Consider the following 16,314-nt stretch of genomic DNA (forward strand, 5'->3'; position numbering starts at 1 on the left):
CTCTATCTCTGTCAAATAAATAAATAAAATCTTTAAAAAAAAAACCAGTTGGGTAAATTGTAACCCTTTTGCAGGTAAGTTAACTGAAACTTGGATTAATAGTGACCTCTTAAAGGTTACCCACAGTAGTGACCTAAGCCCTGTTGAAATAAAACTCCAAAGCCCATGTTTAATGCTCTGCAGACTATTGTGCCTCACATAGCCAGACACATTAATCATCTCCCACCAAAAATCCTGCTGGTATTCCTTTTGACAACAAAAGTTACATGTAATGAAGATCTTCCTACTTCACTGACTGCCTGCCTAATATGTAATAATATAATACCCCATTAGGATTATCCATGCCTATAATTTCTCTTTAAAACCTATTTCTCTCTCTTATCCTTCAATAACCATTCCATTTTTTTTTTTTCTGGTAGAACTAGTAACAATGGTATTAAAATAGTTCAAGATGGGCAGTAACCTGGCAAATGGATTGCCCCCTTGGAAGATAAACCTTGTGGCTACAATAATCAGGTAACAATTATACTTAATGTTTTAATATTGGCTCTGGTTTGCTATGGAATCCTTCATTAAGTATTTAAAAGGTAGCTAAAAAAACAAAAAACCCTGATAACCACTTTTTGAGTAGCTGAAAATTATAGAGAAAGCACTGGCTTAGTTTACTAGCAAGAAAAACTAAAACAAGGTTTAGTTATTGCCAATCCATTCCTAAAAATACCTTTTTTTGTAAAACATGTCCTAGATAGGCAGGACAACTGAAAATTCTCCCTTGATTTAAAAAAAAAAAAAAAAAAAAAAAGCACTGTGAATAAAACATTAGCAAATAGAAGTAAAAACATAATGACAACCTCCCCCCCAGGATTGTTTGTAACAAGTATTTTAAAAATCAATGCCTGGCTAAATTTAATATGGACAAACAGATGTGCCAAAGTTGAAAAATATGTAAAAAAGATTGGAAACAATAAACACCTACATTATGTCAGTTCCCAAGCTAGGTACACTTACAGAAGGTTTAATCTTTCACTTAAAGTATCATAATTTAAAAACTAAACACAAATCTAGGTAGTAAAGCAATAACAACAACAAAAACTTGTCTAAATTAAACCAAGTAAAAACCACTCTCATATTTGATCCTCAAAATGGTCTGACCTCAAGTTAATTAAAGGACTCAGATTCAGAGCAACAGTTGGGTAAATTGTAATTTTTTTATTGGAAAACAAATATACAACTTGGAATGGATTTGAGGCAAATTGTGCCATAAGCAGATTTTCTTTAAGTGGCTAAACAAAGTTTAAAAAGCAAGTAACAATAAAAGAAAATTTCTGGTACAGGACCAGCAGTACAAAAAAATAGTGTACGAGTACCTGGATAATACACCCGTTTTGCAATAGTGCAACTTTTAAGTACATATTGTTGACTGTCCATAGTCCACGCAGAGTTACAACTCCACACTTCAACAACAACATGCTGACAGTTCCTAAAGAAAACTACTTAAAAAAAGGCATAACCCAGATGTTCCCTCATTTGACCAACTCCATCTAAGTTTAGATGTGCAGAAGGGCTTAGATATATCCAGAGTAAGCCACATGCAACATGTTACTTGATCAATTTTCTAAAATAAGGTTTCAGGACAATGACAGTAAGATAAGGGAAGAAAACATGGAAGAATGAAATCCTAATTACTATACATGCATATTTTTTGACAGCAGGGGGGAACCTTTTACAGATAAGTTACAAACAAAGAAAAGGCAAATAAACAATTTTGTACAAGAAATTTAACACATTCTGTACAATGTCTTCACTTCGCTGTCATCATTTGTACAAACTCTGAAAAAGAAGAAGTACAAAAAAAGTTGCGTCAATGGCAGAAGACTGACAAAACCAATCACATTACTCAATCTCTAAGCAGTCTTCAATTCCCCTTTCTTTCCTCTAAATATATACAGTACAAAGAAAAGCTAGTATAGGCTAGCATTAAGGCTGGAAATTCATAAACCAAATTTATTTTAGACAAGCTATTATAAATAGAAGCATTTTTGCTCTTAAGTTTAGTATAACATGGTATTTTGAATTGAAGCATAAGTAAACAGTTTCAGACTAAAGCTAATTAGAGGGAAAATAAATCCAATGAAGGAAGGACAGTCACCTTACTTTCATTTTGAGGATCCTGAAATAAGTTTAAAGCTTTTCAAATTGTTCCACAATCATTATAAAAATTAAAAGATTGTTTTAGCACAGTATGGAGTACAGTGCTTCTCAAACTTTAATGTGCATATGAAATTGTCCAGCAGTCTTATAAAAATGCAGAAATTCTAGGTATATGATAGGACCTGAGAGTAAACAGCTCTAAAAAGTTCTCAGGTGATCGTGATTTTGCCTAGTCTGTAGAAAATATTCTGAATAGCAAAAGGTCTGTAAATACAAAAACTGTTTTAGCATCTTCATTTGGGGGGCGGGGGAGTCACTAATTTTGACCTATGAGATATACAAATACCTGTAACTTAAAATCAAAGCACAAAAGAAGGTAGTGAAAGATTTACCTTCATAGTTTACTTGACCATCACCATCAATATCTGCTTCCCTGATCATTTCATCAACCTCTTCATCTGTTAACTTCTCTCCAAGGTTTGTCATCACATGGCGAAGCTCTGCTGCACTAATATAGCCATTGCCATCCTAGAAAAAAATTAGTAAGATATCTAAGTAAAATTATAGACTCAGAGTTGGAATGGAAGTTTAGTAAGTTTACACTAAACTTCACATTAGGGAGAAAAATATACTTAGAAATACATACCAGCCAAAAACAATCTACAGTTGACCAATAAATTGTCACTGAGAATACAGTAGGATATCCTACATTAAAATCACTGTTTCTGGGGCCCCTGGGTGGCTCAGTCAGTTAAGTGTCTGCCTTCCGCTCAGGTCATGATTCCAGTCCTGGGATGGAGCCTCACGTTGGGCTCACTGCTCAGTGGGTAGTCTGCTTCTCCCTCTGCCCCTCCCCCTGCCCATGCATGCATGCTCTCTCTCTCTAATAAAATCTTAAAAAATAAAATAAAATCAGTTTCTTAGTTCCAAAGTCAGTGATGCCTCCTTTGCCAAGATTCATCCTCAAAATTTAACAAATCCAATCCTTGAATACCTACCTTATCAAACACACGGAATGCTTCTCTAATTTCTTCTTCACTGTCTGTGTCTTTCATTTTTCTTGCCATCATTGTCAGAAATTCCGGGAAGTCAATTGTGCCATTACCTGAAATGGTTTGTTTCGTTAAAATAGTACCAAAGAATTAAAATGCCCCTCTTCAACTCCCCCTCCCCAAACTCCTAATTTAAAAAAAACTTACCATCAGCATCTACTTCATTAATCATGTCCTGTAACTCTGCTTCTGTGGGATTCTGCCCAAGAGACCTCATTACAGTTCCCAATTCCTTTGTTGTTATAGTTCCATCACCATCCTTGTCAAATAGTGAAAAAGCTTCTTTGAATTCTGTTTTAAAGAGAGACCACAATCCAAACATACAGGTTAACAATAAAAAGTAACCTCCTAAATGAAATGTATTAATAACTCTTACAGCAAAGTATACATGGAGGTAACACCTGAAATCAGCTTTGATTCCTGAAGAATTAGGAGGAAAAACCTTGTGATATTTCAAACATCTTTAGCTAATCATACCAATATATGCTCATACTGACCTATCAGCAAGTTTTTTCACCTGAACTCTTACAAAGAACTCCAGTATCTAGACCAGATAAAATTCAAAATTATTCTGGGTTGAAGGAGACAAAGAATCAAAGCCCCAAATGAGTGGCTTCTCTATTTTCTATTAAAGCTCAGAATACAAGAATAAGACTATTGGTACCCAACATGTGTTTCTGTAGAACCATATGCATTATAATCAGAGTAATTCTTGGAAGTTAAAATTAAGTCTCTTTAAAACTTACTAATTTAAGGGGCACCTGAGTGGCTCAGTCAGTTACATGTCTGCCTTCAGCTCAGGTCATTAATACCAGGGTCCTGGGAGTGAGCCCCATGTTGGGTTCCCTGCTCAACAGGAAGTCTGCGTCTCCCTTTCCTTCTGCCCCTGCTTGTGCTCTCGCTCTTGTTCACTCTCTCAAACAAAAAATGAAAAACAACCTTTAAACTTCAGGACAATATGCAATAGGCCAGTTTCCTTTTCTGAGATAATAAGGAACTATCACCAAAAATCTATAATGATATTAACAACGGGATGATCAAGATATGAATGGCCAGTTTTAGCTAAGTATTCTATCACTGACAACAAAGATAACTTAGACCTTTCTTTAGAATATAAAATCCCAAACATGAGTTGCAATATATTACCTAACATCTTAAAAATAGTCTTGTGAAACCATGCTCCTTTTAACTCATCATTAGAGTAGATGGAAAGCTGCTGAAGCAAGTCTAGAATACCTGGCTTCCCCTAATGCAGATATTAAACTTGGTAGTGCAAAGTCATATACATGAGCTAATAACACAAAGGCAGTATTTTCTGGTAGGGTACTTTTTAAAAGCTACCAGACCCTCTTCACAAGCAAATCCAAAAGCAGTTCCGAAGTTCACATGGCTAAATTCCCTCAACATATCTATACATTTGAAAATATATACCTGACATGTTTAAGAAATAATTTGCTTCCTCTTATATAGTCCAAGGCTATTTATTCCCCCCTGCCTTTCTACCCTTGCTCCAACTCATATACATCCCAGTTTCAATCCATCATAATCTCTTCTCTGGACTCAACTACTCCTCCACTGATTCGCCATTAACATATATCATGTCTCTTAGCTTAAAACGAAATTCAAACCTTGTGTTTTCTCTTACATGCCTGCCCTTATCTCTCCCCAAATCTTGGGAAGCCCATTACTTATATCCCTGTCTTCTACCAATCCACTATTAAAATTACTTCCAGCTCCAACTCATCAGTTGAAATGCCAAGTTTACCAATAGTGACCTAGATGCCCAACCAAACAAGTGTATTTAAGTATGTGAGGCCACATAGCATAGAAATTAAAAGCAGACTTTGGAACTCAATTCCTTAGGTTAAATAATTCCAGCCCTGCTACTTACTAGTAATGTAACCTAGGCAAGTTAAGTTACTAAACTTTTCTACCTCGGCTTCCTCATTTTTGTTAAATAGGAATAACTATTCCTACCTTCCTAAGTTTATAAACTTAATTAATTACTAAGCATAAAGCACTTAGAACTATGTCTGGCAAGTAAATACTTAGTTAAGTGTCAAGAAAAAGATGATCTCGGAGTGCCTGGGTGGCGCAGTCGTTAAGCGTCTGCCTTCGGCTCAGGGCGTGATCCCAGGTTTCTGGGATCGAGCCCCACATCAGGCTCCTCCATGAGGAGCCTGCTTCTTCCCTCCCACTCCCCTTGCTTGTGCTCCCTCTCTTGCTGGCTGTCTCTGTCAAATAAATAAAATCTTTAAAAAAAAAAAAAAAGAAAGAAAGAAAAAGATTATCTCATTTTCCTGCAGCATCCAAAACTACACTGAAAAACTCTATAAACTTCTCTTGGCTTTCACAACAGTACCTCAGAATACCTACCTTATACTACCAAAGGTTCCTGCTCCTATTTGTCTCTCACAGGTAGATGTGACCAATTTTCTTATCCCTTTTCCTCTTTTTGATCATCTCATCTCTGATGGCTTCTTTAGTCTACTCATCTCTCTCACCGTAATACAGTACTTCCCCCACCCTTATCCAGTTTCTCTTTCTGCCATTTCAGTTACCCATAGTCAACTGCTGTCCAGAAGCAGAGGATCCTTCTGTCATACAGTCAGGTCAATAGCAGCCTAACACTACATCACAATGCCTACATCATTCACCTCACTTCATCTCATCACATAGGCATTTTACCATCTCACATCATCACAAAAAGGGCAAGTACAGTATATGATGAGATACCACACTCACATAACTTTCATTACAGTATATTGTTACAATTATACGTTATTGTTGTTCATCTCTTATTGTACCTAATTTATAAATTAAACCGTATCATACATCTGTGTGTATAGGAAAAACCAGAGTTTGGTACTGTCAGTGGTTTCGGGCATTCAATGGAGTCTTAGAATGTATCCTTCGCACCACAGATAAGGGGGAGCTACTGTACCTTTATTTCTGACTTCCTACAGGACATGTCCCCTGGCTGACCCCAAGCAAGACTTACAAAAATAAGTTCTATATTCCCCAGCAACCCTAGGAATGCAAGCAAAAGACACTTAAACTCTTTCCCTGTGAAATCTGTCAACAAATCCTGTTGAATTCTCCCATTTCAATATTGCCTGATTCTTTTTTCATCTCTACAAGCAGTATCTTGTTTCATGGCCCCGTCATTTTTTGCCTGGACTATTACAACAGCCTTCTAACTGGGTTCTTTATTTAAAATTATCTACACAACTACCTGGGTCATATTACCCTTTTAGACTACCACACTACCTTCTTCTGTTTAAAATCTATTAACTGCTTAGCTTTAGATCAAGTCATCACTGACTAGTTGGTAGTTTACTACATTCAGTATTAACATAGTTCCATTCCATTTAAAATTGTTTGTTTTCAGAGGAACTCCCCTGGTATCAAAAGTTTAGTAGCATACTATTGATTGATTTTATGAAATTAGCCTAGGGTAGATTACTAGATTGACTCAATGACAAAAACAGATCAATAAATCCCACAAACAGAATCTGATGAAGACATTTCCATTTTACTCGGGGTTTTTTTTTTAAACAGGATAGAAACACTGTCTAGAAATGAATAAACTATTAGGGTTTGAACACATGGCATCTATCACCTAATACTTAGGCTACAAGAAAGTTAAAGTACTTAGAAACATGATTTTGTTTACATTACATTCACTGCTATAATACTTAGCTACAGGTATTGTTTAACACTACCCTTATGTGCAAAAGTTTCCAATGTGTAACTATAATCACTTTACTCTATGACTTAATTATTAAGATGCATAGTAAGTTTATATATGTGTATTCTTAAATTCAAGGAGTTTTAAAATATATTCACTTTTTTAAAAAATAGGCTCCACATCCAGCATGGGGCTCAACACAGGGCTTGAACTCACAATCCTGAGATCAAGACCTGAGCTGAAATCAAGAGATGGACGCTTAACCAACTGAGCTACCCAGTTGCTCCTAAAATACATTAACTTTATTTTTTTTTAAAGATTTTATTTATTTATTTAACAGAAAGAGAAACAGCCAGCAAGAGAGGGAACACAAGCAGGGGGAGTGGGAGAGGAAGAAGCAGGCTCCCAGCAGAGCACGGAGCCCGATGTGCGGCTCCATCCCAGAACCCTGGGATCACGCCTGAGCCGAAGGCAGACGCTTAACGACTGAGCCACCCAGGCGCCCCAAAATACATTAACTTTTAAAATGCTAGTGGAATAAGTAAAAAGCAGAAAATAAGACCTTATCTATAACTATTAGTTTATGTATACAAGAAAGGAACAAATGTTAATATTCCAAATTTTTGTTTGTATTTTTACACTAGAGCCAGAAATACCAATAAAACCTGAAATAAAAATAAACTCAAAAGTACAATTTAAATTCACCTGCCCTTACAACTCACTACCTTACTTTATAACTGGTATAATCTTTATGTACAGAAGCATGCCATTCTAAACTCTAATTCCCAGGAATAACTTGAATCAAATGCCTGTTTACCAACTTCCATTTATTTAGAAAATTCTGAACTTAATAATCTCTTAAAGGGCATGCATCAGACTTTTTGTTGGCACTATGTAAACTGAGTAAGGTTATCATCTTTCATCAAATAAGTTTTACCCCTACACTGGACCTTTAAAAAAGAAAAATTCTTGTAGGCTTTTCCTATTAGTCCACAAATTGTCAAACGCCAACAACTAATGACATCATGGCAGAATCATCAACAAAATTAACTAGTTAGTGATATCACAATGGACTTCTGGATTGCTCTTTAAGACCAGGATATGTAAACAATTCTAGTAACTTCATCTAAACACATTTTTTCTAGACTAAGTTATCTGCTGTTAGACTTTCTGAACAAACCTGAAGTAGTAATGATTGTCATATAAAGTTAAAATAGCTTAAAAAGAACCTTAGTATATTCAATGTTGACTTATGTATGAAATCTGTAAACATTTTTTATCTTTTTGGCAAAGATTCTAAGATGTTACTGATTACCACCAATTAAAATTTATCAGGATAAAGAAAATAATTTGCCTCTACCTCAAAGGTAGACATTGAAACAATCAAATTTAGGAGGAAGGGATTTTGGAAGGAGGCAGAATAATTCTTAGGATCGGGTAGGTAGTGTTCTGGAACATTTTTTGTCACACACCTCTGAAAAGAAGCGTATCCATTCTTCAGTCCTTATTATGTGGGAGGCACAGGGGATACAAGAGGCAACAAAAAGGTCCCTGATTTCACAGGGTTTTACTTTAGCAGTATAAAAGCTTTGACTCCTTTAAAGGTTCACCAAAACCTGGGATACAAGGAATGGTTTTAAAAGCCTAAGAAAATGCAGGGTATGGAGACAATCTAGAATAGATTTTCTCCCATCCCCACTGGAATTTTAATTATAAATTGAAAGTCAACAAAAAGAGCGTTATTAATCTTAAAGTTAATGTTCCAGTGAACCACTACTAGTATTCTTTATGAAAATGCTATCAGTCTTTGAAGAGTGATCCTCTTGTATTTTAAAAGACACAAGCTGTTTGGTTTTTTTTTTTAATAGTTTTGTGTGTGTTTGGGAAGGCAATAATGAGCATCAACTATGTGATAGATACCTTAAATAATACATTTTCTACCTTAAAGTGAAAATGCTGTGCTGTGTACAGCAGGAACAACTACCTTACTGGGAATACCAAGAAGTGAAAGGTAGAGAGGGAGGCCAAATGTATTAGAGAAGTCAAGAGTTTAAGGCTGGATATATGAATTAGCCCGTCACTTCCTAAAGAATATATTATTATAAAAAAAAAAACTGCTTTAGAATAATTTACATTTCACTGATACATTTAAAATAGTAAAAACGAACAAAGAAATCAGTTCAAAAGCTCTGCTTGATTACTTCAATACTCAGTACATGCAATTTACCAACCCTAGAAAGCAAATCCCAGATTTAAGTCAAAGTCACACAGTAAGTAAAAATAAAACCTGCTTACATTTGGTCCTTTGTGCTAATAGCTTCCTATATAGTCCTATCAAATAGTATTTGTGATGAATATTTGAGAAGATTAGTGATTTCTGGGTCCTCCAGATTTGTTTATGTGGAGAGGGGGGCTTACTTTAAATGGGCTATATATATAGCTGAGTTCCAACTGGGCTTCTCAGTTTTCTCTAGCATTAAAAAAAAAAAAAAATGCTTTAGTGCTTCAAACTTCTTGCCTCCCAGGAAAACTGTGGTAGTTAAAAGTGCTTGATGCTTGTGTTAATAAAAGTCTAAAGAGAGTAAAGGAAGAGAGAGTTTGAAAAGCATTTCAACACTACAATAAACTAAAAAATCCTTTAGTAAGTTTCCCCAACATTTTGAGGTTTACCAGCCATCTCAAAGTGTTAGAATAAAATCAAAAGTACCAATGTTTAATGTTACGGCATAAAGACAACAAGACATCAAGTTTTACATAACAATTTCATATATTTCCATGGCAAACCAAAGGAGACAAGATTTAAAAGCTCATTTCAATAGCTGTTATTGTTCCTTAAGGCAAAATTCAACTTACTACACATTTAGAAAATAGAATGGTAACTTTCGGATCTAAGTTTTTTCCTAGATAATGGTTATTCCTGATTGATTCTACATGCAATTCTACAGTTAAAATATTAGCTACTTTTAAACTGCGGTAAATTCATGTTCCCTTTCTGATTCAACATTTCAAGTTACCTATTAATTACTACCTGGCTCTTTTTTCCTCGTGAAGAGTAATTTGGAGTTGCAGTGTTAAAAACTGCCCAGGGGCGCCTGGGTGGCACGGCGGTTAAGCAGTCTGCCTTCGGCTCAGGGCGTGATCCTGGCGTTGTGGGATAGAGCCCCATATCAGGCTCCTCCGCTATGAGCCTGCTTCTTCCTCTCCCACTCCCCCTGCTTGTGTTCCCTTTCTTGCTGGCTGCCTCTATCTCTGTCTCTGTCGCATAAATAAATAAAATCTTTAAAAAAAAAAAAACTGCCCAGAAAAATCATGTTTTAAAGATAATCTTCAAGAAAAACAAGGACCACCACCACCAGGTTCCAAAGTATACACCCACATAGCCTAAAACCTTGCCTTTAATTACAGTTAGCCTCCTACAACTCTCACAGGCAAGCGTACCTTCTCATTTGCCAAAGCAGTTTCAATTATATTACATTACACCATTTGTTACTATCTACTACAGAGATCAAAGTCAATTCTTTCATACAGGTATTTTATTTTGAGGTTGGCTATTCAATTTATTAAAAAATCCAACGGGTACCATCTAGCAAAGTATTTCTTACCTGCAATCTGCTCTTCAGTCAGTTGGTCAGCCTACAAAGAGATCACAGAGGTAGGTAAGTGACTTCAGAGTATGTAGATGAGCAGTAAAATCAAGAACCAAGTTTAAAAACTTTCAAGGTTTACCTTGGACCATAAACTACACTTAGTATCAACACTCCTTAGTACCAGCAACAAACATAGATAGGTAGAAAATGAATACGTTTTAAGGTAGAAAATACATATTAAGTATTCAAAGCTAAGCCATCTTGACCAAGTTTAATAATTAAATCTCAAGCATTATTTCAGAATATAAATGAAAATCTCAATTTCAAATTGAAAAAAAAAAGCAATTTGGCATACTAGAAAATTTAAAGGAAGGTGTTAATCTTCTCAAGCAAAATGAGAATCCAACATAAACATTGGTTCCTTTCTTGAAATTAAGATACCTGAACTTAAGCTCACCTCTGATAAAAACCACTGTTACCAGAAATCTCCACTGAACCAAAAATAATGTCCAAGGACTACATTCAAAATTACCCCTATAAATGGTTAAACGCATCATTTGGACATGAAAATTATTTTCCAAAACTAAAACGAAAAACCCACAACACAAAGCAAAAATCCCATCTATTATGAAGATAAAAATCCAAGCTGTCCTGGTTGGGGCAACATGAAAGCTACAGTTTTACTTCTCCTTACCTGCCAGGCAACTGCAAAGAATCCAGGATTCTCAACATTTGAACTACATTATTTACTAAATGTTAAGTCCAGCCGTTCATTTTCTCTTGACTTTTGAATCCCAATGTGTGCCTAAGGTTTGTGATGTTTTTAGCATAGAGAAGGGCTATTTTTACTTAAAAAAAAAAAAAAGCCAGGCATTTGCTAAAGCACTTTATAGATTTTGCTTTTATTCAATCTTCGCAATAACCCTCTAATGGTATTATTATCCCCTATCTTACACATAGGGAAAGAGGTTCAGGTTAAATTTCAAGGAGGAGTACAAAATTAGTAACTGGTGGAGTCAGAATTAAACATAAAGGTGTTAGATGGATTCACTCACTGCCTGGAAGTTTGAAATGCAGAGTACCATAATATGTAATAAACATATCTGCAAAATAACAAGGCTTCTTTTTCTTCATGTGGCCTTCATCTCTGGACATTTCACCAGTTACCAGTACATAAATCCATGAAGCAACTGCTTATGTGGTACTAGCACTCATCAGACCCAGCCTTCTAATATTCTTACCTATATGGAATCAAGTATTCTGTGATTAATCCATTCATTTATTAGTATGAAAGAATAAATACTGCCTGGTTTCATTCTTTTTAAAGAATACCTTAATGGAACATAATAGCATCACATTTCTCTAGGGGACAGCATGAGAAAATTTGGGAAGGAACACAGAAAGTCTAAGTTTCTTTCCCTGCTCAACAATTTTGATTTGACCTTGATGCACACTCAACTTTTAAAAAAGAAAAAAACAAAAGGCTCGGTAACTTAAAATTGAAGAGGCAATAATTAAGTTCAAACACAGGAGTCAAAAAAAAAAAATCTACTTTTATCCTTCCAAATCCCAATCCTCCATCTGATATAAAATCAGTCATACATTGTTTTCCCTAAGAAGTAAGATTTAAAACATGGTAAACCCACTGACTTGGTATCTACTTTGTTAGAAGCTATAAAGGATTTACTTCTACTCTGATTCCATTTTGCAGGACTTATCATTTCTGAAAAAAGGGCAACATGGTAGAGTGGGGGGAAAAAGCAGTGTTTTGAATCATTGCTGGACATACTAGTATCCTAGCTCTGCCACTTAAAGAACCATGTGACCTTGGACATGTTACTCAACCTCTCGTAGTCACTTTCATCTGTACAATATTAATACCTACCTTAAAAGGTTATTGTGCAGAGTGAGAAGCTATCTAAAGGGCCAACCCAAAGAGTTCTGTGATAATTACTTTATATATATTAACTAAATCAAAGAACCTGTAAGGTTAAATATGAACCTGACTAGTTCAACTTCCACACAGCAGACAGACATGCCTGGTCTCTTGCTTCAGAGAACAGCAGGGCCCACATTAAAGATCTCAGAGACTATATTATATGCAGGCATTTTGAAGTTTATTTTTTTCCTGCTATACTTTGTCTTTTATTCCATCTTCACTCCACTCTGTGTACCAGATCACTTCTTATGAAATACTTAAGGGGACCAACATATACGTATGCACATGTGTGCTTTTCTTGTCATATAACATGGAGATGCCTATTTTAAACTTGCCCTATCTAGGAAGTTATTAAGTTTAAAATGTATTACTGCTACATGGAAATTTATTTAATGTTACTCTTCCCATTCATTTACAACTAACCATTGCATAACATTGTCTAGTGTCTTTTCTAGATATCAGAACATAAAATTAAACATCATGAACAATAAATATTTGTTAACCATTTTTAAAAAAACCAGCAAACCTATCACGTTCCATGTTATCTTTGATTAAGCTGAGAAAATATATTTCCCTAAACTGAAAGCACGAGGTACAGCCCAGGGACAGATGTGGCAGGTGAAAACCAGTTTAGAACTTAAGGCTTAGTTAAGCTAAATGTATGGAAGGCACAGTATATGTGAAAGCTGAAAGAATGACTGCTATGTGCAGGAAGGGAAATAGTGTTCTCTCAACAGGGGAGTAGGGGTAGATTTTGGGAGGTGCACTTATATTAAAGCTAAGAAGAAAGGAAGGAAGAAAAGGATGTTGGCTATAAGACAATACTTTAAAATTATCCAATTTTGCTTGGAAATTCAAAATTTAATGGCCCACACCATCTTGTCCAGCTCTCCACCTCTAGGTAGACACAATCTTAGAAAAATTCACAAATGAGGGTGTTTGGATAGACCAGTTAGTTAAATGATGACTCTTGATTTCAGCTCAGGTCATGATCTCAGGGTTGTGATCTAGCCCCGCCTCCCTGCTGGGCGTGGAGACTGCTTAAGATTCTCTCTCCCTTTTCCCCTCAGGCACCCTGCTCCCCCCCCCCAAACCTAAAAGAAAAATTGACAAGTGAGTTTCAAGGAATTATCAAACAGAATGCTAAGTTACTCACATAGCCTTTAAAGTGCTCCTTGATTTTGCATGCAATCTTTCAAGAAACTTAAAGTTTTTGTATTTACTAGTAATCCAGAGTTCAAGGTTTTAAAGTAAACTTTACCAGCAACATTGAGATTAAGACCTACTAAAAGCAAAAACACACCACTCCCTAGCACCCTAATTTGTAAGCCTTTTCCAACTACATGCAATAAATTTGGTTCTTATTTCAGTCTAGGGAGAGTGCCATTTTCTTGGAAGAACTAGAAGAATTATACTTTTGGGAAAACTCAAGCTCATTAACATGTGTGTTTATCTCAGTAAAGAATAATCCACTAGAGAGATGACTAGTTCTTACTCCTTTATTTCTACAACATTGGTTGAATTCCTCCTCCTGTTCATCACTCCAGAGAAAGCTTCCCGGCATTAGTACACTCTCAGGTTCCACATCAGACCTACTGAACTAGAATCTGCATTTTGAAGAACCACAGGTGATTTGTAAACACAGAGAAACATTAATGTAGACTAATGTGTGACCTGAAAAGTGAATGCATTATGTACCTATTAAACATTTCCTTTTTTTTTTTAAGGTTTTATTTATTTATCTGAGAGAGAGACAGCCAGAGAGAGAACACAAGCAGGAGGAGTGGGAGAGGAAGAAGCAGGCTTCCAGTGGAGGAGTCTGATGTGGGGCTCGATCCCGCAACGCCAGGATCATGCTCTGAGCCAAAGGCAGATGCTTAACCACTGAGCCACCCAGGCGCCCCAAACATTTCCTAAACAGCATTCAAAAGTAGATATGGATACTCCTGGAGTTTATCTAGTGAATAACAGTTTAAAAATAATCCAAAATTTTTATCTGAATAAATGTATGAATCCACAGGTTTAAAATGGAACACAAACTTCTAGCTTCCATTCATTCCTCTTTATTCCAAGTTCTACTTAGATACAACAAAGGCTTCATTTAGTAAAAATTTATTTTTTACAATTTCAGAAGTCAGGATATTTGTTTTACCTGTATCAAAAGCAGTCTTCAAATTATTTCAGTAGCATTAACAGATACCTTAATTCTGACAGAACAGCACTTACTATATAGCATCTTCAACCAAAAAAGAAACCATTGGCACAAATTACTTCATAGAAATTAGGACCTTTACTAAAAGGCCTACTTACCATTGTACCTAAATCTAGAACTTTCTATATTTTAATAGGGCCATAGTGAAGTTCCTCAGTGTAACACAAGCTGATCTACTTGCAATTTGATACAATACTGACTATTTAGACAAGCACAAAACTTTCTACCTCTTCATATCTCAATCACCTGGGCCCCAAGTCTAAGTTCTTAAAGCAATCCCTGGCTCTTTCAGTGCGCACGTACATGTACACGTACAGGTAAACACTATATGTAAACCCAAAGGCCATGTGAGCAATCTTATTCTGCTTCCAAACTCTTATTCTTTAAACTTGATATCGAGTCCTAATTTTAAATCTTCAGGTCTTATAATTACAAAGTTACCTTAAGACAACTTCCAATTTAATTTTACTTAACAATGACTGTCAATTGAACAAACTAACTGAAAACCGCCAAAGCACCAATGATGTAAACAGCAACTACAAAATCTTATCACCGGCAAAGCACCATAAAGTGTACACACAAACGGTATGTATCACTAAGAAAATCTATTCGAGTTCCTGATTCAAGTATCAGACTGATTAGGTAAAAATTTTACCATTCATTTAAAAACATTTTAAAAAATTTACTGCACAATTTGGAACCTTGATTACATGCATATAATGTACACCGAACCTAGAAGTTCAACTAGTATGCTCAAATTCAGAATAAAATAAAAGTATCAAAATAAAATGAGTGCAGCAAACTTGAACACTAGTTTTATCCAAGGTGAACTGCTCTCCCCACACCCATACAGGCTGGAGGTTTCAGTTGGCAAGGATTCCCAACTCCTGTTTAAGATGTCACCTTGCCTTCTGGACACACCCATCGCCGTAACCACTTGGCAGACAGAAACACAAAGTAGGTACTGCAAATTACCGCCCTCATTAGATTTTTTTTTTTAAACAGGAAAAAAACAGGAGTTCCGGTCTCAACTGACAGGAAAATGCTTTTTAAAATTCTCTGCTCCCCCTGCCCCCGGTATACTCTTCTATCACCACAGTACTTGACAGCCATTGCTATATAAAAGAATTGAACTGCACGTTACCAAGGTCTGGCATTTTCTGTAAGGAAATACGACTCATTTTCAAAGGAGCTGGAGCAGGGGCAACACTGTGATTGTAGTTAACATTAGGGGTGCACGTGAGTACTCAATAGGATATAGACACTGGCCCTTTTTAACTGTTTCGGCAGGATAAAAGCGACTTTCACAACAGCACGTCAGTCACCCCAAACCTTAGGTAACTAGAAAAAGCCTTTCAGACCCAAGCTGTAGCTAACGATTTTCTCTAACAAGATGCGCACTCTGAGGATGCGCCAGACTTCAGGTATAAAGAGCATTTCCTTCAACGACAAAGCCACTTAATTTTTTTTTTTTTTAATGTCCAGCCTGGGTGGTGCAAGAAGGCCCCAAATGGAGTGGAAAGATCAGGATCCACCGAGCTTCCTTCTCGCCACCGGAGGGGGATGGGAAACTGCCGAAGTCGTCCTCCCCCACCCATCCCCAACCGACCGGCCCCGCAGAGACCTCCGCAGCCCTGCAGGTGCCAGCGCAGCAGCTGGGGCGCGAGCCGAGGCGAGCGGGC

The 16,314-nt window shown here is 36.4% G+C and overlaps 1 protein-coding gene across 1 annotated transcript in view; it reads right to left on the reverse strand.

The window, feature by feature from the left end:
- Positions 1–1,189: 1,189 nt before the first annotated feature.
- The window catches only part of CALM2 (calmodulin 2), a 15,917-nt gene continuing 792 nt past the window's right edge, over positions 1,190–16,314 (reverse strand). Inside the window, exons 2-6 of the mRNA XM_011216806.3 lie at positions 10,497–10,527; positions 3,351–3,494; positions 3,150–3,256; positions 2,544–2,679; positions 1,190–1,830 (exon numbers count right to left, since the gene is read on the reverse strand). Coding sequence (XP_011215108.1) covers positions 1,802–1,830; positions 2,544–2,679; positions 3,150–3,256; positions 3,351–3,494; positions 10,497–10,527 — 447 coding nt within the window. The 3' untranslated portion in view covers positions 1,190–1,801. The remainder of the gene's footprint in view (positions 1,831–2,543; positions 2,680–3,149; positions 3,257–3,350; positions 3,495–10,496; positions 10,528–16,314) is intronic.

The sequence above is a fragment of the Ailuropoda melanoleuca genome, chromosome 4, assembly GCF_002007445.2.
Source record: "Ailuropoda melanoleuca isolate Jingjing chromosome 4, ASM200744v2, whole genome shotgun sequence".
In the NCBI taxonomy this organism is placed as follows: domain Eukaryota; kingdom Metazoa; phylum Chordata; class Mammalia; order Carnivora; family Ursidae; genus Ailuropoda; species Ailuropoda melanoleuca.